Below are 23,364 nucleotides of genomic sequence, written 5' to 3' on the forward strand. Positions count from 1 at the left end.
GATTGTCATCTTTTCCAACATTACGTTTGTGCTTGAAGAATGTGTTGGGCCTCCTGCCAGGCCTGACCTTTGTCTAAATTTTTTCTCTTGTTGTCATGTTTGAATGAAATCTGAAGATGTGTCAGCCTGTGCATCAACAGTGACCTTAAAATGTTTATTTACTGCATTCTTTCTGGCATGTGTTATTGCCTTTACAGGATACTTTAACAAGCTTCTGTTCGTATGTCTTTGCAGTCATCTTGAGACTGAGCGCAGTGCACTGAAGAGGAGAGAGTGGGAGAGGAGGAACCAGGAGGTCCAGCAAGATGAAGACCTGTTCTCAACTGGATTTAACCTCTTTGGAGAACCTTATAAAGTAAGAGTAAAAGACAACAACAAAATGAGTAAAGCTTTAAAAGTAATGCAAATGTTATATTTTTTAATCAAGTTCATGCTGGCAAAGTTTTTTGCTCATTTTTCTATTTCCAACATGTATAATGGATCTGTAATACATACACAACTCTGATAGATCATTTAAAAAATGTTTTCCATCTTCAGTGTGACACAAATCCTCTACAATTGAGCTAAAAAACACAAATCTGTTAGAAAGAAAAATAATTGAAAAAAAAAAAAAAGTTGACAAGTATCTTGAAGCACCTTTAGACTTAATTTCAGCTCGCGGTTTTTTTTGGTTGGAGTTCATTAAAATCCTGCATCTTGATGCGGCGAATTCTGCTTACTCTGCCTTTCAAACATTCTCCAGATCTATCAAACTAGAAGAACATCCTTTGACCTTCAGCTGACCCCACAGATTTGAATTCTAGACTGTAGCTCGTCCATTTTTCAAACTTTAACCATTGGATGACTGGACTCACTGTGATCCCAACAAATTAAATGCCTGTTTATTTTAGTTTTCTAGCTTACTCATGAAGGTTATGGGTCAGAGCTGACTGGTATTCAGAACTGTTCATAATTTAATCCACAATTAGAAATGATAGTTCACGCTTTGGGGGTGGATGAAATCTGCCCTGAGTACCTCAAGTCTCTGGATGTTGTAGGGCTGTCATGGTTGACACGCCTCTTCAACACTGCGTGGCGGTTGGGGACAGTGCCTCTGGACTGGCAGACTGGGGTGGTGGTCCCCCTTCATAAGAAGGGTGACCGGAGGGTGTGTTCCAACTACAGGGGGATCACACTCCTCAGCCTCCCTGGTAAGGCCTACGCCAGGGTATTGGAGAGGAGAGTCCGGCCGATAATCGAACCTCGGCTTCAGGAGGAGCAGTGTGGTTTTTGTCCCGGCCGTGGGACACTGGACCAGCTCTATACCCTCTACAGGGTACTCGAGGGTTCATGGGAGTTTGACCAACCGGTCCACATGTGTTTTGCAGACCTGGAAAAGCATTCGACTGTGTCCCTCGTGATGCCCTGTGGGGGTTGCTCCAGGAGTAAGGAATCGGGGGCCCATCCGGTCTCTGTACAAGCGAAGCAGGAGTTTGGTCCGCATTGCCGACACCAAGTTGGACCTGTTCCCGGTGCATGTTGGACTCCAGCAGGGCTGCCCTTTGTCACCGGTCCTGTTCATAACTTTTATGAACAGGATTTCTAGGCGCAGCCAAGGGCCGGAGGGGGTCTGGTTTGGGGACCAGTGGATTTCGTCTCTTCTTTTTGCAGAAGATGTGGTCCTGCTGGCCCCCTCTGGCCAAGACCTACAGCATGCGCTGTGGCGGTTCGTAGCCGAGTGTGAAGTGCTGGGATGAGGATCAGCTCCTCCAAGTCCAAGGCCATGGTACTCGACCGGAAAAGGGTGGCTTGTCCTCTTCAGGTTGGAGGGGAGTTCCTGCCTCAAGTGAAGGAGTTTAAGTATCTCGGGGTATTGTTCATGAGTTAGGGAAGAATGGAGCGGGAGATCGACAGACGGATCGGTGCGGCTGCCGCAGTAATGGGGGTGCTGTGGGGAGGAGAGAGCCGAAAAGCGAAGCTGTCGATTTACCGGTCAGTCTACGTTCCTACCCTCACCTATGGCCATAAACTTTGGGTCATGACCGAAAGAACGAGATCCCGGATACAAGCGGCTGAAATGAGCTTCCTCCATAAGGTGGCTGGGCACTCCCTTAGAGATAGGGTGAGGAGCTCGGCCATCTGGGAGGGGCTCGGAGTAGAGCCGCTGCTGCTCTACATTGAGAAGACCCAGTTGAGGTGGCTCGGGCATCTATACCGGATGCCTCCTGGACGCCTTCCTCGGGAGATGTATCAGGCACGTCACACTGGGAAGAGGCCCAGCGGATGGCCCAGAACACGCTGGAGAGACTATGTCTCTCGGCTGACCTGGGAACTCCTTGGGCTCCCCCTGGAGGAGCTGGAGGAGGTGTCTGGGGAGAGGGACGTCTGTGTGCCTCTGCTGAGTCTGCTGCCCCCACGACCCGTTCCCAGATAAAGCGGAAGACGACGAGTACGAGTACAAGTTCACACTAAAGAAACTTAACCATGGCATGATACTGCCACCAGTATCTTGGCACCAGTATGGCATTATTTGTATTGTTTTATTGAAATGACCCCACAAAAGATTGGTTTCATGCCACAGGAATACTTTCTCACAAATTAGGAGATTGTAGCCAGGCCTGGAGGATTTGTACTGCAACCCTACTTCTTAGTCTAGACTTATGGGGAATACAGGAGATTGTTGTACTTGTTGCATCTTGGCAGGGAGGCAACAGTTTCTGACTTGCCGTTTCAGAGATTTTAGAACATCCAGTTTTTCAAATGTCATTCTTGTCCCATGTTTTCTCCCCTCATTACCTAACATGGTTTAGTATTGTGGAGTTTGTATATCTTTCTCCTGAGTGATAGAAATTCCATAAAAAAGGTAAAGCTAGGACACGGCTACACGCTAACAGTCACATGTTTTGCATACCCATGTTTCCAGCCTTCCTGAGCTGTGTGTCACAGAGAGCTGTGTTTCCAAGAAGTGGAGCTTTGTTATTGCTGTTGAGGAGACAGGTTTATGCTGCTGATTTACCTCAGCTGGAGAAGACCTGGACATACCTGACTCGAGAATTTAATTTAGGAAAAGGGTCCAAGTTTACAACACCTTAATCAATTAGGATACCTGCTTTCCTCTAACCCAGCTCTGTGATTTAGGCTTTATATAAAACTACTCTGCCTGGTTTAAATTACAATTTGAAAGGACTTATTATGGGTGACAAACAATAATGCAAGCTTTCTGTATCATTTAATGTTGTTCAGTGGATGGAAAAGCAGATAATGTGACTGTTATTTTATCCTCCTTTCCCTGAAGCTAAAATCTAAAAGACTTTTACACACAGTTGTGTTCTTTTTATGTTCAGATATCACTTTTTCTCTTTCTTTAACAAAATGTAAACTAGACATGCGTGAAGTCCTCGGGCACTCTGAGGCCCTTCTGTGTAAAATTGATTTTGTCTTGTTAACTCTCATTAGCTTCCACCAGCCACTTCAACACTTGGTTAGAGTAGAGCAGCTTTGAATCTTGACAGAATGTGTGTTAACCTGCTGTGTCTAAATGCAAAGGACAAGAGGGTTCCTTACCAAGATGCTCCTTGGGGTTCAGGGTCAGTGGAAGCAAATAAGAGGTTGTTCATCTGATAATGAATCCCATTCTAGGGTCCTCTACACTCCTAGTAATCGTTTGTAAACTAATTATTAGTGAAAACTGATTAATAGTGAAGACGTAAGGTCAGGATCTGTGTGTACAGGGACAGAAGAGGGTTGTGTTTGGCCCGGCCAGAGTGGGGGGTCTCAGATACCAGTGCTGATAGGAGCACCATGCACATTGGAGTCTGTAAATAAGCTATAGAAAAATGTGTAAGGTTTCATTTGCATATACTACAAAACCAAAGTTTGCAGGATGCTAAAAAGTTTAAATATTGTACATTTTATGATTTACAATTATGTGCACTTTTAACACATAAGATATAATATTATGTGAAAAATGGCTGTATCATGAACATCAATAACACTTTTGATGGTTATGACTGTTGTCATTAACTGTCATTTGGTTTTTGTGGTCTGCATCCCAAACAGTGCCAGCTTTTACATTTTTTGCTTCTTCGTCATAAAATTTGACCAGTACATTTAAAGCTCTTTCCACACTACTGTCTGTGGCTTCATCAATGATGAGTGAAAACATGCCACTCTTTAGCTTTTCAGATTGAGTTCTTTAAAAATCTATTAAACTCTGTTCGGGGATGGTCCCGGTTCCCGAACGTGATTTCCAGATGGTTGGTTCCACCAACATAAGGTTCCAAAGCACAAACTCTCGTTAAAATACTTGGTTCTTCTGCACAAACCATCACCAGTGGGCAGGTCGAAGCCACAGATAATGGAGGCAACAAGTACAGCGGGGAAGACGAAGAACGTACCGTATAAGCATTACTAACTCATGCTTGGCTCGCAAAACTGGTGGAAATGCACGTTGGTGTTCAACAGAACACCAACATTTGAAGGCATGCAAACTGAACCGGTTCAAGAACATTATTTTGGTGGAAAAATGCTATGTTAGATTGAGAGGAATGTCTGTTTAATCTCTGGGCAAACCCGAATGTTTTTCCCCACAGGTGCACCGGAGATACGGCACCGGAGTGCTATCAGCCCTGCAATTAAATATAAGAAACATTGACCATGAAATATAATTAAAAAAAACACTGATAAAGGTTGAATTTTTGAAGATTATAAGATTTTTACTAAACCCATGACAAAGTGCGTTAAATAATATGTAGGGCTGAAACAATTAATCGGGTTAATAGTGATTAATTGACTATTGACAACTAATTAAGTGATTAATAATATTTATTAATTGGAGTATACAGACTCTAAAACATGCCATTTGCTGAAAGAAATGTGGCTGAGTGACTCCAGTAAATTATTATTCATATTGTCTTAGATATGCTTTTTTTCCTGTACATAATGTTTTTATCAATTTATTTATTTGCCACATTCCTTCCTTTTGTTCTGTTCTTTAATATATTTTTATTCTTTTTTATATTGCATACACTTAGATTTATACAGTCTTGCTTTTACTTGTTTTTCTGTTTTTATTCAAAGCCTTGCAACAAAATCTTGCTCAAATGTTCATTGTGAATGTGCAGTGTAAGAAAATAAGGTCTAAGTCTAAAGTCTAAATATCTCCCAGCTGGAGGTCACTCTGGGATTTTTTTGTTTACTCAGAAATCATGAACTCCCATAGTCAGTGGGGATCCTAGCTTTAAATCTATGGAAACAGTGAAATAAAGACACATAAAAAAGTAATACACGATTAAATTACTTTCCAAATAAAATGTGAGCATTTTATGGTTATTTATTGCAATTGCTTGTCACTGCTTACCTACCATGAAAGATAAATTGACAAGCAGTAGTTGACCACATGGGTACAAAACAGGAGTAGGCTGATTAAATGGCAAAAAGTAGGTACACTACAAAGCATTGCTATTGTTTCCGAAATCTGCCAGTGGTACGAATACTTTTGGGCTTTGTTGTATCCAAAAATCTCAAAGGGTGTGTTTTCAATTCTGATCTTTTCCTAACTATATGCCTCTGTGCTTGACCTGAACCCAAGAAAGTTTTTGTAATTCTTACAAAGAAACAAAAAGAAATATAAACTGTTTCATCAACTCACACGTGGACAGGTACGACACTCTCACAGTATGATAATGTTGAGTGAAAATGAATCAAAAATATAAAACATGATCTCATTGCTTTTAGTTAAAACAGAAAAGCCACAGATAAATCCCCAGTCTCTCTAGCACCTTCTCTAGCATAATATTAAATACACTTTAAAAAACTGAAAGGGTATGATGGAAAACCTCTGAAACTTTAACTTCCTTCCTTCATACCTTGATACCCCTGACTGGGCCCTGCTTGCTCACAAGAGACCTGAGCAGCAGTGTTCAAGGCAAATTGAGTAAAATGATGCATAATGGCGAAGCATATGAGAAAATGACTCCTGTCTGTAAAGAAGGTCCCACAGTTTACTCCAACACCACCCTCCAAATGTGGATGTCAAACAAATGTGAATAAAGTTGCATCACCTGCATTATTGATGTCAAATGATACTTACAATGGATGTGTAAAAAGCAATACACTAAACTGTAATTAACAGGGGGGGTTTGGATTTGTAACAGGGTAACTTTTAGCTCTTACCTCTCTTGGCCTTGCAACACTAAGCCTAAATACAAAGCCCTGAATTTGGCGATTAGATCTCATTTGTAAGATGCCTTATTATTCAGCATGGAGGCAATTCCCTGGTAATACGCCACAGCGCAGATGTTTTTGAGGTTCCTCATTAATTACAGTCATTAACTGAACAGGGAGGCTGTAATTGAAGAGAAAAGAATTCCGATAAAAGGGATTGGGTCACTGCATCGTTCATAGTGGACAACTTGTTTACTTGTTTAATACTCCCCCCCCCCCCGCGCCCGCGACCATTATGAAGTTATAAACCTCTTTAGTTTATACCTGACTGATTAAAACTTGAGAAAGGACCTTGCTGTTTTCGTCTGCTGATTTATTCACCACATGAGCAATTTCATTTGTTTGCTCACTTTCCTTGATCAATTCGGTGGTTTTGCCAAAGCCTGTACTTGAACAATTTGTCCTTCAGGTTTCAGTCTGACCTGTCCTCTTGGAGCTTTATATCAACTCCTCTTAGCAACTTAATATTAGATTTGTAGACTTTAAATGATCTCTCCTTTCTGTTTGTTTTTTTTCTGCACCTTTTTATTATTTGTCCGTCACTTCTGTCTTTTTCTCCTTCCCTCTCTAGTGTTCAATCTCTCTGTCAGCTATTAGCTAATCCCTCTTCTAATCCTGTTAAGGAGCGTTATGCTGTTAGCAGCTATTTGGGATGATCCATTCACACACACTAACACACACACACATACACACAAACACACACTAGAGTCATACATAGGTATTCATCCTCTCCTTCTCCTCTGTTTTCCATTTTACCTCTCCATAAATGTGTTTTCTGTTCCTCTTCAGCCACCAGATCTTTTATTCATGAGCCTGAGATGGAGCCGAGATGGGCTAATTTATTCACAGCTAACTTAGGCTCTCCACAGTGTGTAATGTTTGTGCGAGCGTGTACACACAGGAACAACTTTTGTAAGGATTATTTGAATACTATTCTGTCCGTTCTAATATGCATCTTTTGTAAATATGGCTTGATCAATTTATTTGTTTCCTTTATTTGTACATTTGGAGCTTTTCTGTTTTATTAGTGGAAAAATTATAAAAAGAAAGACTTGATAGGACATATTAATGTTGTTGGTTGGTGTTCCGCGTTCTTTATTAGTTATCTTGAAATCTATCTAGTAATAATTTGCTCCTTCTATCCTTTGTATCATTTTGTGGCGGACTCTCATGCCCTTGTTTCAGGCACAAAAATCATGGAGATGCACCGAGTTTTAAAATTGTTTTTTGTAAATTGTTGACCTGCTGATACCGATTTTTGTCATTTACAATTTCTCTTTACAAGCTCTTCTATAGGAGATAAGAACAGCCCTGAAATATTTTTTTCCACAACTGATCCTTTTATTAGGATCGGATGCGATGTCACAATGCATGTGTGGTAGAGTAGTCAGTGTAAAACAGGGATTTATTATTTTAAACAAAGATGACATGATTACTGGGTTCCCACTTTAAATCAACTTTAGTATTAGCACTGTTAGCATGACTAATATAACTAAACTGTGGTTTAGTGAATTTGCCCTAAAGAATATCGATCCTTATCTTAACTCTTGAGATTTCCAAACAACTGCCTACACTTCCAAAACGGGGCATCTTTGACGTGCTACTCTGTGAACTCTCTCTCTTGCAGCATGAATGAACAACACGTCTCAACACGCAGAAAATCCAATTTCCTTTTAAATAACTTAGAATATTGTTTTATTTCTTTGACATTCTTTTCAAAAACCCCACTAAAACTGAAAACTTTTAGCTGTCTTCTTGCAGTATTAAATTCCAACCTGAAAAGTGCTGTTGCCAGTGCAACCTGGTGGTGCATTCAAAGACATAAAAACCTCAACCGTGAGTGCCAAGCAAAACGAAAATCAATTGGTCAACTGCTGATTTTGTAAATAGATGCAGAACAGGCAGCTGTTCAGGTTGTAGTAGAAGCCATTAAAGTTTAACATGTTAAAATATTTTCTCACTCCCCATAAATAAGGAAATGAGTGTCATTATTCAGGTAGAGACTGTAGGAGGCTTGACCTGATGTCACTAAATCAAGTGGCAAGATGTCTTTGTTTCCATTTTACTCTCTCAGATTTTAGCAGAGGGCTTCTCTAACTGAGGTTTCCAAGTATTTCTAAAGGTGCATTCACATTGCTGATCCAGTCCAGGGATGAGTAAAAGTGAGAAACACCTTCAGTTGGCCCGGTTTGCTTTCACAAAGAGATATTTTTTAGATAGGACCAAACAACGTCATGCAGTTGCAACGGATTGTTTCGGGGGCAGTATTGCTCCAGTATTGCGCTGATTGAAAAGAAAAAAAGCATAAATATGAGAGTCCACCTCATCTGGGTTTCTGTTGCTACTTTGGTGATCAAATGTAGTTCTCTTTACTACTCCATGTAGCCCCATGAGACATTCTCAAACTCTTTTGTCTTTCGATTCGTGCTCTTATTTTGTTTTTGTTTATCTTCTTCTACTCAAATGCACTGCCCTTACGTCACATCCTCTCTTCCTGCTTTTGGTAATCTGGGAACGACACGTATTCACACTGCCAGTGATCTACTCCAGGGTTCGGATAAACCGTGGACAGTTTATCCAGGGTACGGTTCTTTGGTCTGTTTGAGAATCTGAGATGGGTTCACACTGGTTTGATCCACCCAGAAACCGGACTGTGGCATTACAAAGCATTCCAAAGGTTTGGTGTGAAAGCACTGTAGCTCCCAAATACACTGTGCGATCATGCAGAAGTTGTATTTTCAAAATATCATTATCAAGTACATTTAAGTGAACTAGCCACAGTTTCCAGAACTGTAAAACTCTGTAAAAGGGCTGTGAGGACATCTGCAGTTGGAATAATGTCACGATAATTGTAACAGAACTGTACATTTTATCGTTGCTTCTGACTTTAAAAAATGGAGAAGCAGAAAGTTTAGCGGCCATAAAGAAAATCAGAGTTTGGGTCTGAATAATTCAGTTTGCAATAAGCTAGCTTGTTTAGAACACCACGAAGGGCCAGAAGTAGAGGCTTAATGTGTAAAGTTACAGTGGTCTCTTTCAAATCACAGTTTCATGATAACCATTCAACAATGAAACCCTTTCATAGATCACTTCCTCATTCATATCAAACAATCACAATCCTCATGGTGGCAACGTGGATGTATGCAATGCTTTACATAGAAGCAAAAGGGCTGCCTTTGCTTTTAGCGCTGGAAGTCCATGAACATTTTTTCTATGGTTTTTACAGTTGGCCAGTCCTTGACTGTTTAGCCTGGAGAAAAAAAGCATCGAAATGCCAGTTTTTGTGTAAATCCCTTCAAAATTAAGCCTAAATACAAATCCTGAAAGTCATTTTGGGTTTGCTCATTTAATCACTTTTTAACAATAGACGAATTCATGTGGTCTTTCCTCCCTTGACTTTAATTACATTTTCACTTGGTTTAGATGGAATGCAATATTGTCTCTTAATTCAATAAATTTCACCCCGGGGGTTATATCGTATCACTATTGGCCTTTTTACATGGGCTTTACCTGGCCGGCTTCACTCCACTCAGCCCGTTTTGCAACTCTTTCTATTACTGGCCTGTAGTGGCCACTACTAGGCCGGAAAAGGCCCTAGGTATCTTTTATCTCATGTCCATTTTGGCTCTGTGACTTCCTCCTGAGGTAGATCAGAGGCATAACTGCAGAGGGCCAAATTCCCCCCATTCTGTTTTGTCACATACCAGCTGAGGTGTTAGGAACATATTTAGATCTCAGGTTGAAAGCATGACCTGAAAAGGGGCAAGAGTTATGGGCAGTTACCAGAGCATCCAAATGCAACCAATCAACTTTTTACAACGCTCCTCAGTGGTACATGAAATGTGTTAAGTGCTGGTAATTCCACCTAAATTGTCTATGTGGCTTTCGTTGTATCTGGTGGCCTTCACTTACTGGTTTGACTGACCATTGGGCGCTATGGTAACTGCCTGTAATAAAAGAACTTCACTTATGATGCCACCCTTCACGTTCTCTGGCTCCACTCTAGATGTACCAGTTCCTTTCAAATCCTGTTATTTGCATAGCCGTTGCTGGTCTGCAAGTGTACCAAATTACTTCCAAATTGGACCATTACTTCTTGAAGCTTAATTATTTTCTCCATTGGGAGTATTTATAGTTTTTGAGAAAGTGGCAGGGTAATTCAAGACTTAGTAGTTTTTAAGCCTGAATATTGCTGTATTGGTGGAGTTTGTTTGAATAGAATGAATTAACCATTTAGCACTGAAAGAAACATCTCTGCGACTACAGTATTTGATGTAACGGCATTAAAATTTGGTAAGACATTTGTGGTGCAATCAAAATAAATCCTGTTGTCTGTGATTACACTTTCCCTTATTTCCTCTCATGGCAGAGTCAGGACAAAGTCTAATATGTCCGTTACTTTGGCTGTTCACCAAATCATTACCATTACCAAACTATTACAGACATTTCCATTATCCTCAGTTATGTGCTAATGTGCAAACGTCTTGCTTTTACAAACAAATGAATACAGAAATTACCATGGCTGCCAAACATGCGGGCTAACAGCGGGGTGTGAGCATTGTTACCATGGTTTTTTCTCTGTGCAGATCAACTCACCTTCCACCGAGGCATGTTAAAACCAAAACACTTTGTGATTTCAGCTACACCTGGCCCATAAACTCGTGTCAGAACAACTGCATCATGAAAACAGGCCCCACAAACTTGTGATCACCATGAAATGCTGCTTAAATGGCCCTCTATTATAGCAAATAGTGGTATGGCGTTATGATCATTTGTAATGCTGTGAAGTGTTTGCTGTGGCACACACACACACACTCACACACACACACACACTTAGAATTCCCTCCTCAGCAATGAGCCCTCTCCATGGATCATTGCATGTTATTACACTATTATTTGGTTATTGACTGAAGCAGTTTGCATTGGAACAACAAAACCACACACTCAAACACACCTTGAGGAAAAATCGACATATCAATCTTTAATTGTCCCATCTATTTTTATCCCAGAGACTTAAACAGAAGATTAAATTCATTTTTAATTTATTAAATGTCTAATGGCTTTCCTCCCTATTAGTCTTTAATTCTTCAAATAAATATGATTTTTCTTGGTCCTACCAGCTTTGCTTTGATTTGACACCATCACGCCCCTGTTAGCGCTGTGGTAATTGGGCTTTCAGGCTGTCTGGAACCTCAGCCTTATGACACAGAAATTCTATTGACCAAATGACTAATCAGATGTGCAATAAAATTACTGGACGACATTTCACATTGATCTTGTTCACCGTTCCCATTGTTCCACATTTGTCTGTCATTCATGATGAAATGTCAACCATGCATTAGTTGCTGTAGAGCTTGCATAATTTACACCTGGCTGATGAATGGTGTCAGCTTTACTGCTTGTTGTTCAGGTTGAAAACTTGTCATAGGTGCATATACATTGTCATACATATTTATTGGTAAAACTTGTTAAGATAAAGCCTTTACATAAATTGATCTTTATTATAGTAGCACAATCTGACAGTTAAAATGTAGAAAAATCCAACCTTTAATTTGGGAAAATCTTTTCAAATACTTTAAAACTTTGTATTAAATCCCCAGTGGCCCAATTATTGGTGCCCTTTTTGCCAATACTTTGTATGGACCCTTCCGCTTTGCACAATCTCTCTTATACTCTCTGCTCTGCAGCTCTTCCCACAAATTTTCTATTACATTTAGGGGACTAAGATGAGCATGGGATTTGTTGAATTGGTCATATGTCTTTATCATTATGCTCCTATAAGACTTAAGGACAACCCATTTGTCATTATACAGGTAGAGTACACTGAATTTGTTCTGAAAATGTCTTGCTATTTCACAGAGTTTATGATTGTTTGCACTCTAACAAGGTTCCCAGGGACTTTGAAAGAGAAACATGTCCACAGCATTACAAATCTTCCACCATACCTAACAGCAGGCATTTGAGATGGGCAAAATTGACTTTGTAGCATTTATTGCAATGGTGATAAAAGCAACAATAAAGGGTATTTTATATTCACCACAGTGGTTTTAGCAATACATCTGTTACCACATTCAGTCACAACCCCACAAACACAAATATGCTCTAACAACAAAGGTCACCCATTTAAAAACAGGCTACGTCATTACACCAACTCAAAGTAACTGCATTCAGTCATATTTTAAAATCCATTAATTTATTTGCTTTCATTGTACCGACACTGGAAAATTATTGTTTAAACAGCAAAAGTAATGATTCCAACTTTCGTGTTAAAGTCCCAGTAGGGATACCAAACTCCACTTGTTTACATTTGTGGTGGTAGGACAGAAAAGGCATTTGCTCCAAGCATCTAATAATTGTTATGGAGATTTTCTGATCTCTTTGCTGCAATAAAACAGTTAGCTTTGGGGATTTTCTTTGCTTCCATTACCATCCAGCTCAATGTGCTGTTGGCAAGATAAATATGGTCTTCAACCAGCATACTTGCCTGTGGTTAAAAGAAATACACTTCTTGGCTAAAAGAATTGACTTCTGTGCCATGACTCATTTATACTCCAAGGTATGTATGGTATACCCCAGGTCATGGAATGTTAATTAGAGGTTCTTAGAAATTCTGATAAACTTAAAAATGCTAAGTATGCAATAATAAAAAAACTTTTGTATACATTTACTAGGGCTCTTGGCACTGTATTTTCAAGTCAAGTCAAGTTTATTTAAATAGGGCCTTTCAGCAACAAGGCACTCAAGGCGCTGTACACAAGTAAAAACATTACAATGATACAGAAAATCAAACAATAGAGGTAATTAACAAAAAGAGAGAATAGAATGATGGATAAGAAAATGAAAGGAAAATTGGACTGAAAACTTTAATAATGTTTAGATGGCACAGTCAAAGGCCACTCTAAACAAATACGTTTTGAATCTTGATTTAAAGCAACTTAGGGTTTCGGCGCTTTTACAGTTTTCTGGGAGTTTATTCCAGATTAGTGGAGCATAAGAACTAAAAGCTGTTTCTCCATGTTTGGTTCTGGTTCTGGGTATGCAGAGTAGATTTGAGCCAGAAGACCTGAGAGGTCTGGGTGATTGATACACTGACAACAAGTCTGTAATGTATTTTGGTGCTAAGCCATTCAGTTATTTATAGACTAACAAAAGTATTTTAAAGTCTATTCTCTGAGCTACAGGGAGCCAGTGTAAGGACTTTAGAACCGGGGTGATGTGCTCCACTTTCATAGTTCTAGTGAGGATATGGGCAGCAGCGTTCTGGATCAACTGCAGCTGTCTGATCGACTTTTTAGGCAGACCTGTGAAGACACTGTTGCAGTAATCAATTCTACTAAAGATGAACGCATGAATTAGTTTTTCAAGGTCCTGCTGAGACATTAATCCTTTAATCCTGGAGATGTTCTTTAGGTGATAGAAGGCCGACCTTGTTACTGTCTTTATGTGCTTCTGAAGGTTCAGGTCTGAGTCCATCACTACACCCAGGTTTCGTGCCTGACTGGTGGTTTCTAGCTGTATTAACTGAAGCTGTTCTAACCTTTAAACGCTCTTCCTTTGGTCCAAAGATTATTACTTCAGTTTTGTTTTGATTCAGCTGAAGAAAATTTTGGCCCATCCATGCATTGATTTCTTCTAAGCATTTACCCAGTGCTTGAATGGGTTCATAGTCACCTGGTGACATCGTAACGTATAGCTGTGTGTCATCTGCATAGTTATGCTAACTTACGTTGTTGTTCTTTAAAATCTGAGTTAGGGGGAGCATGTAGACATTGGCCCTAAGATGGACCCTTGGGGAACACCACATGTGATTTTTGTGGTCTCGGATGTAAAGTTACCTACTGACACAAAAAAGTCCCTGTCCTTCAAGTAGGATTTAAACCAATTGAGTGCTGTACCAGAAAGGCCGGCCCAGTTTTCTAGGCGCTCTAATAAAATGGAGTGATCAACAGTGTCGAATGCTGCACTAAGGTCTAATAATACCAGCACTGTGGTTCTTCCACAGTCTGCATTTATACAGATGTCATTGAACACCTTGACAAGAGCAGTCTCTGTACTGTTGTGAGCAGGAAGCCTGACTGGAAGACATCGAAGCGGTTGGTCATTGTTAGGAAGTTGTTTAACTGCTTAAACACAGTTTTTTCAATAATCTTACTGATGAAGGGGAGGTTTGATATAGGCCTGTAGTTCTGTAGTAGCAGCTTGTCCAAGTTGCTCTTTTTCAATAGAGGTTTGATCATTGCTGTTTTTAGGGCCTGGGGGAAAACACCTGACAAAAGGGATGTGTTTATTATTTGTGTTAAATCAGATGTTATTACAGGCAAAGCTTTCTTAAGGAAATCTGTGGGTAAAAATATCACGACAGCAGGAAGGATGTGCTGACTGCCCCTCTGATCTTTTGGGTTTTTTTCAATGAAGAAGTTAGCAAATTCATTGCAGGCCCTGGTAGAGTGGAGTTCAGATGCTACAGTTACAGGAGGGTTTGTTAACCTGTCGACCGTGGCAAATAATGTACGAGCATTGTTAATGTTTTGCTGATGATCTCAGAAAAGAAGGATTCCCTTGCATTTTTCAGTTGTAGGTTTTATCTGTATAGTCTCTCTTTATAGATAATATAGTGAACCTGGAGTCTAGTCTTTCGCCACCTGCATTCAGCGTTTCGACACACCTTTTTTTCACTTCAAACTCGTGGAGCACTTCTCCATGGAGACATTTTCTTCCCAGAAACGACTTTCACTTTAATTGGAGCAATTGAATCAATGATGTCCGAGATTTTAGAATGAAAGTTTTCTACCAGCTCATCTACAGTGTTACAGGGCAAAGTGGAGGTAGAAGAGTAAATCTGGTTAAAGGTTTCAGCAGCACCGTCCTTAAAGATGCGTTTTCTTATCATTTCTCTTTGGCAAACTGAGTCACTGGAGATGATGCTTTCAAAAATAACAGAAAAGTGGTCAGATAGAGCAACATCAATTACATACACCTTGGAAATGTTTAGAACCTTAGTGATGATCAAGTCCAAAATATGTCCCTGTTTGTGCATTTGCTGTTTGACATGTTGAGTCAAACCAACATTTCTAAGAGTGTCTCATAGATCTATTGCACTTCTGTCTTCAGGATTGTCCATGTGAATGTTGAGTCATAATCAACACATATCACAGATAAAAGCTCATTAAAATCACTGATAAAGTTTGTTTTGGACTTAGGAGGCCTGTAAATATTCAAGAACATGGTTCGGACCGGGCTCTTTACCTGGAGAGCCAAATATTCAAAAGAGTCAAATTTACCCAGAAATACTTTTTTACACTCTAATAAATCTTTAAACAAAGTGGCCACCCCTCCACCTTTTCTTTGCTGTCTGCTCTCACAAAGAAAATTGTAGTTCGGAGGCGTCGCCTCTATCAGAATGGGAGCTTCATTAAATTCATGTAACCATGTTTCTGTTAAAAACATAACATCAAGATTGTGGTCAGTAATGAAGTCATTGATTAAAAATGGTTTTCCTGACAGAGATCTAATGTTCAATAAAGCCAGTTTATATGACTTAGTTGCTGATTGTACCTGGTTGTACCTGACAGTTTATGGCTTTTTTTGATTGTTTATAACTGTCTCTTATAATTTTGGCTTTGTTCTTTCTGTCACATATAAGCACAGAGATTTTACAATTATCTCCTATTAGGGGCCCAAGTTTTTCCTGGACATGCTCATTTGTGATAGAGTCGGTCTAGGTCTGGGTTTTGGGGTAGGGGGGTATAACGGGGGGGTCCACCTCTCCTGTGGATTTCGACGGGGAGACCTTTTGTGATGACCTCTCTCTCTCAGCCAACTGGCTGGTTGTTTCTGCCGGAGCTGTTGGAGGCAGCGTTATCATTGTTGTTGATACTCCAAGTTTTCTGCTGGAGGTCGAAGCTGCTGGTGGATTATTTACTGAATAGATGAGATTAGATGTGAGACATCTGGCTCCCAGCTTGTTCAAACAGAAACCATCTTGCTTGAAGAGTTGTCTTTTTTCCCAAAAAATATTAATGTTGTCGATGAAGTTCACAGGTGTGGTAGCACATGTTTTTTTCAACCACTTATTAATCATCAGAAGTCACGAAAAAATATCATTTCTACAGAAAATCGGTGCAAAGGGTCCACTGAGGAACACCTTGATATTGAGACCTCCAACAATATTCAGAAGACGAGTGAAATCCTCCTTCAGTCCTTCTGATTTTTTCTTAGCCACGTCTTCGATGGCTCCACAGTGTATAATAAGGTTTTCTAGAGACGGACGCTTTTCTGTGATTGCAAGAATATTCTCTGAGATATCGGACACCACGTTACTGGTACCAATCATAACTTCTGCGTTTTTTTAATCCCATCCCCAGCTGTGTTGCCCACTATTAGGGTTCTTGGTCCGGTGGGGCACTTTTTCACTGGCAGCTTAGGAGAAGACTGTTTAGAGTGAAGGTTGTTCTCAAACCTTTTATTGTTCTCAGAAGATGGATCATTTTCCTGGTTTCATTCTGTAGTGGGGAAAATCTGTTTTGGAGGGGAATTCCATTATTTCCAGCTGTCTCACTTCTATCAGTTGTTGTGACAGCAGCTCGCTGTCGAAGTCTTCTTTTCCCAGGGGAAACGGGGGCATTTTTCTGTAATTCTGACCATTCTAATTTATTTAATTGCTGAGATCTTCCAGTGAGATGTCCACCTTGATTTTTTGGGCATGTACCTAAAACATGGGTGGGGGTCTGCCGGTAGGTTTATTCTCAGTTTTCTGATTGCTGGCTGAGTTGTTGAGCTGGCTGTCACTGTTTGGGATCACAGGCAGAGTTGAATCATCGTTGTACCCCATATTCACCTCCACATTCACTTCTAGTCGATGGATTTTCATCTCCAAAACAGCCAATTTCTGTAAAAGTTTGTCGAAGTCCTCTGTGGTGAAGGGAGGCATTTTGTGCTGATTAGCTGGCGTCAACTTGTCCTTCTTTCGAGTTCGATTATAAAAACATCAAAATCCTTTAGAAAAAAAATAATAATAACCCTTGGGAGTCGCTGGTAAGAAGTAGTTTTAGTCCAATATTTCCGTAATTTTGGCTAAGAGATAAAAAGTTAAGAATAAAAGAATGCAAGCAAGCAGGGAGCTTAGGAGAAAAGCATCTGAGCAGGCAGAGGCGGAAGTAGATCTTCATCTACTTCTTCATCTTCTGGCTCAAGAAGAACTACTGCCACTAGTGCTGATTGTCTTCTTTCTTTAAATAATCTGTCACTGACACTAAACGAGCTGCTAGGCTATTTTTAGGAACCTCTCAGCATTTCCAAATAGCAGGTAGGCTGCTGGAGGATGGTGTATATAAGTAGAGGCTGGATTGTCCTCCAAACAGTGATTGGCTAAGATTCCAGGGTCAGGGTAATGATGATTCCTGCCCCATTTATTTCACTGCTTCTGCCTGGGATGGAGCCTTTTAGAGGTGGCATTATTTAATTAATCATCTCCTCCTGATGGCTGGTCAATGGTCACCCTATCCATCTCTCACTATTCCTTTCCAGATGAGTAAAGAGGGCTTTTCATGAAGTCTGTTAAAAAGGAAAAATGGAAGACTTAATTAATGTGCTTCTTTTTCTCCCTCCCCCTGTCTTTTTCCTCTTTCTTTTTTCCTGTCAGACTAATAAGGGTGATGCGCTGGCCAATCGAGTCCAGAACACCCTGGGCTCCTATGAAGAAATGAAAGACCTGTTAACCAGCCACTCCAACCAGAGCCACTTGGTGGGGATTCCCAAAGGCACCGCCACAACCAACAACCAGCAGCAAGCGTCAAGCTCCTTAGCCACAGACAGATTGGCCATGGAATCCCAGCTGTTTAACGAGGCCTTAAAAGGAGGAGTGGGTGGAGTTGGAGGAGCAGAGGGAAGTGGGGAAAAGAGGATGGGAAGTGCTGCACCGTCTTCGTCGTCAGCCTCCATGCAGCCGCCCGCTGTCACTACGTCATTATCAAATGCGGCACCGGTCTCACATCAGAATTCAAAGTCGAGAAGCTCCATGGAGTGGTCAAAGGGAGGCCATGGACCAATCACCCAAGAAACAAGCCTGGGTGTGGGGTCAGGACCAGGACAGAATGGACAGGGGCAGGTCCCTGCAGCAGCTACAGCTGGCAGAGCCAAAATGGCTCTTTTAGAGGAACAACAGATGCAAAGGCACGAGGAGCTGTTTAGTACTCTTAAGGATGAACTGGGTCTGAAAGAAGAATCAAGCCCTTCTTCCTCATCTTCGTCCTCTTCCTCCTCCTGTTCCTCTTCTAGAAGGCATTTGTCCAAAGGCCATCCCCTCCCAGGTAAATGTGACAAAATGTAGCTCAAAAAGAATGGCTACTGACTGTCACATCATCTTTACTCCATCTTTATGCTTTTATATTTAAGTTTAATATTTGGTGGTTTGTATACTGGCCCAATCAATCTACTGTTGGCTGGTATCAGTCTTGTCCCTGAAATATAAACATTCAAAGGTCGGTGTGTAACTAGATTTCATTGAATAAGATCTTGCCTTTTATAAAATACCATGATAATTCTGGTAAAGCTAAGTCCATCTTACAAACTGCTGTAATGTTGTGGTTTGCTTATGAGTCTTTTAAGGTCTTGGCATACCTCTGTACCTCTGTAAACACAAGCCGCTTGGACTTCACAGACTAGCTAACAAGAACAGTTTCAAAGAACTGTGAGAATCCCATGACTGCCTAACCTTTAGCCCCTAACAAAACCAAAGTTTGTACCAGAACTTCCTATTGGAGCTTAAACTAAACCGAACATACAGTTTCCCTTTTTTAGGAGTCTGGAATACATTTGATCATACATAGACTGGTTAAACATGAACTGCATGTTTCTACAGTGAACACAGTTTATTGTATTAGTGAAAGCACAAAGAGCCGATTTTCAATGTTTTTTTTTTGGCATTCATAGCACTTTAGAATTAGACAAACATAGAAATTCCAAACCTACATGCAAATATTCTACAATGATTACAGATTCCTTTAAACAAAGGAATGCTTGGTGTATTCAGAAATATTGTTAAAATCTTGCCCAGTCTTGTTGTTGTGAACCCAACATTATGTATTGTCTTGTGAGCTAGATGATATCATTGAAACGCAAATAAAGAGATTAAATTTTTTTTAAATTAATTTTTAGAAGAGTGCCATTTTCAAAATGTCTAAAATTTAAATTAAAATAAAAAAATCCTTTAAATATGTGTCTGATTAAAGATGTAAAATACGAGACCTTTAATATCAGAATCCATAAATTCTTGTTTTTTTATGTTTGCCTGAGTCATGAAGGCTGTTTTAATAATTATATTCAAGCTTTTGGGCATTAACACCTTTATTAAAGTTAGCATCTATTACATACCCAGAAAATGAGGTTGATTTTGAAACCCTAAAACATCCTATTTCTTTTCAATTTGATTGGCTATATTGCTCTCTGACAATTAACTTTTGGTATCCAGCCTCCATTGTGCAGGAGTGGGTTTTGTTATCAGGTGGAACTGACCCTTGGTTTCTTTTTCTTCCTTCTTTCTCACAGATGGTGGCAACTTTCGGTCCTCCACCGCAGACAGCTGCCACTTTAAGTCTTCCGCTACCGCAGAAAACGGTGGACTTTTCAAGTCCTCCCCATTCGAAAATGAAACAAGTTCTCACCTTTCTTTGTCCTCTTCCCCACTGGCTTCCACCTCAGTTCTGACAACTCCCACTCCTGGTCTGACCACTCCCACGTCTGGACTGACCACGCCCACTTTCCCACCTGGCTGCCTATCAGGGAAGCCGATTGCTATTCAGCAGAAGCCTACAGCATATGTTCGACCAATGGACGGCCAGGACCAGGCGCCAAGTGACTCCCCGCAGCTTAAACCCCCTCCAGTGGCCACAGAGGGGTTTGCCAACAGTCAAACATACGGAGGAACCTCTGGAAATGTAAAGAACAAACTGCCAAAGCTGAACCTCAGCCACACAGGAGAGGTAAGAGTTTGGAATTGGCACAGGGGTCATATGCATTAACGTTAAAAGAGCATGTAGACCAAAAAGGGCAAAATAATTTTTTTTTACTAATCCTTTTAAACCAGTAGAATTGGTCAAATCAGAAAATAACACCCCCTCACTGTTAAAATAATGACTCGGTTTTAATATCTGGGATTTATTTTCTTAGCATATAGATAATAATAATCTCAGTAAAACAGAAGAACAAAACAAAAATGGAGCCCCTGAGTAAGTTGACATGTTGACAGTCCCCCAAAAGCTTTAACAGAATATGCTACATGACTCGTTCACCCTGTAACCTTGGGCTCCTGGTGGGCTTGGATGGGTTGAGATTATTAGCATGACATAAACAATTATTAGTTGATAGTTTATTAGTTATACATTTTAGTCTGTCTCACCTGTTCTGTTAGCTTTGTTTAGGACCCTTATACAAGGGTGTATTACAAAACCTTTACTATTATCAACATGTTGAAGCATCATAAAGTTATCCCGTTTCTTTAGCTGCATTTACAAAAACTGCCAAAGATAACACAGGTCCACAGGCAAAAAGAAACTAGTGATTTCCAAAGACATACTTTCCAAACATAGCACATCTCAGTGTGCATCCTTAAAATATTTGACTGGGCAAGTGAGGAACAAAAAAAAGATATGTGAGGCTTAAGAAGCTTCCTTCATTCAATGAACTCTGTCTCACTGTATTGTGAAGAAATTGGAAAACGTCCCACTGACAGGAGTGTCTGAGATGCATCATCCTTCACCTGCTCATCTAATGTACCCTGGGAGTTTTATTAAGTCAACTAACCAAATAGATGTTACTCAAGCAAGTAGGCTGCCACTTACTAAGTGCCTTGAGATCCAATTCAAACATGTGTTTATGAGCATTTTCATGCCATAGGTTTTCATAAGTCATAAGTGAAAGTTAAGGGACACATACTAGACTGAAAATGAGTGAAAAAACAGCAGATCAAAAAAAAAAGCTTACGAAAATATGGCAATCCTTGATTAAGACTACCGTGGAAGATTTATTTTAAACTATTTGGACAAGTGTCATCTTCAGTGTTACAGGCAGCAACGTGCTGTTCAACATTAAAATAAGGGGGCGCGGCTGTGGCTCAGGTGGTTGGAGTTCATCCTGTTATCAGTGGGTTGCCAGTTCGAACCCCTGCTCTGTCCATCTCAGTCGTTGTGTCCTTGGGCAAGACAACTCACCCAACTTGCCTACTGATGGTGGTCAGAGGGCTTGGTGGCGCCTTTATGTGGCAGGCTCACTTGTGTCAATCTGCCCCAGGGCAGCTGTTGCTATAATATAGCTCACCACTGTTTAATGGGTGAATGACTGATTGTAGTGTAAAGCGCTTTGGGGTCTCTAGGGATTTGATGAAGCGCTATACAAGTTCAAGCCATTTACCATTTACATCTGATGACAGGTACAGTGTGTGTTCCACAATTAGGTTGAAATTTAACTCCCCTTCACACTAGATTAAGACTACTACTGCTCAACAGCCTACTTCCATAACTGCTTTAATGTGACTAGATTCCTCCAAGTCTAGAAACATTATTACCAGTGGAAAGGCAATCATGGTTCTACTGCATTCTCTGTACTCACCAAATATGTCTGCCCTTGCTACTTCCTGACCATCATTTAATAACAGTGGTAAAACAGCTGCTCTAAGATGTTTTTTTTTTTTTTTTTTTACAATCTAGATTTTTCAGGTTTCTGCATCTCTACAGTTTCAGCCTGGATCGTTGCTGGAGGATAAACTATCAGGACTTTTATCAGTTTATCACCAGAATGAGGGATGCAAGGGAAAGGGTTTTTCGTAGAGAGTGTAATTTAAAGCCATGCCATCCAATTCTGATCTGTGTTCAAGGGACTGTATTTGTAGTGGGGGATGTGTGGATTGTTTGTTTCAGCAGCTTGGTGAGATCTCTTTGGTTGCAACTAGAGCAGTGGCAGGATGCAAGGCACATAGATATGTTCCCAAGAACATTTTCTTATTAATTACCTAGGTGTGAATGTGGTTAGGTTGTCTTTCCATGTGCCCTGTGTGGCCACTCCTCCTGCTGCTACCATGCGTCTTGACCCATGTTCTTGATGTATCCTGTTAGACCTCTACAAGACAATGCAGATTTCATTCACATTTTGGGTGATTTTTACTGTAAGTGTATAATATGATGGGGTCCTTACCTGCTATAGCTGGAAGTTGAGAAATAGAGTCTGACACTTGACTGACACATGTCTTGAAGGTCCAGTGAGTATTTAAAGAACCTGGCTCGAATAGAGTCTGCCAAAGCAGCACCACTGAACAACATTTACAATACATTACAGAGCTGCCACTCAAACACTCAGTAGTTAACGGGGTGCATGCCTGAAGAAGGTTAATGCCAGAACTGCGGACAAAAAAATCTGTCTGTTTCTCTCCAAATTAGAATTTTGTTTAATGGAACTGACACAAGTTTTACCCAGTGTTCAGGTTAAGAACACACCACTCGAACTATAATCAGTCACCTTCAATAATCAATAAAGGTCTATTTGACTTGGATGTGAGCAAATTATTAGCAGGTTTATAAATATGTCATTCACATTCATATCTAGTGCTAATTTTTTATCTGTTTATAATTGGACACCCAATTAGAAATTCAAATTAAAGTCTAAAAACATAATACAGACATGTTCATCATGCAGGAAAAGTCTCCTCCTAATTTAACCCTTTAAATTATTCATGAGCATCTGTTTTAGCTGGTTAACATTGACACATACTGTCAGTCTGCTTCTGATGTCACAACTCTGAGTGCACGTTTGCATTTTTTTTAGACCCACTCCGCCTGTATTGTCAATTCATCTCTGCATCTCGGGATCTCTCGCTCTCTTTTCCTCTTGAAACAGCGGGATATGCCGGTTTTGATGATGATGCGCCTGAAAGCGTGTGTGTGTGTGCTACGTGAGACTAGTTGACAGGCGAGCAGCCATCCATATTGAGAAAGCCAGCTGTTCCTGTGCTTTGATAGGACAGATCAGTGTGTGTGTGTCTCTCAGTGTGTGCGTGTGTGTAGCACTGTAAATGAGCCTGAGCTGCAGCTCTTAGCATATGGCTCTAAGAGGGAGATAGAAGGACAGACAGCGGAAAGAAGAATGGAATGAAAATATACTTTACTTTCATGG

At 40.4% G+C, this 23,364-nt stretch overlaps 1 protein-coding gene across 3 annotated transcripts in view; it reads left to right on the forward strand.

The window, feature by feature from the left end:
* Window positions 1-23,364, forward strand: part of aff2 (AF4/FMR2 family, member 2) — a 253,494-nt gene that overhangs the window by 69,753 nt on the left and 160,377 nt on the right. For all 3 annotated transcript variants that reach the window (XM_047353618.1, XM_047353619.1, XM_047353620.1), the window contains exons 2-4: window positions 235-355; window positions 17,846-18,512; window positions 19,750-20,183. In XM_047353618.1, the coding sequence (XP_047209574.1) occupies window positions 235-355; window positions 17,846-18,512; window positions 19,750-20,183 (1,222 nt within the window). The remainder of the gene's footprint in view (window positions 1-234; window positions 356-17,845; window positions 18,513-19,749; window positions 20,184-23,364) is intronic.

This window comes from Girardinichthys multiradiatus, chromosome 23 (assembly GCF_021462225.1).
Source record: "Girardinichthys multiradiatus isolate DD_20200921_A chromosome 23, DD_fGirMul_XY1, whole genome shotgun sequence".
Lineage (NCBI taxonomy): Eukaryota > Metazoa > Chordata > Actinopteri > Cyprinodontiformes > Goodeidae > Girardinichthys > Girardinichthys multiradiatus.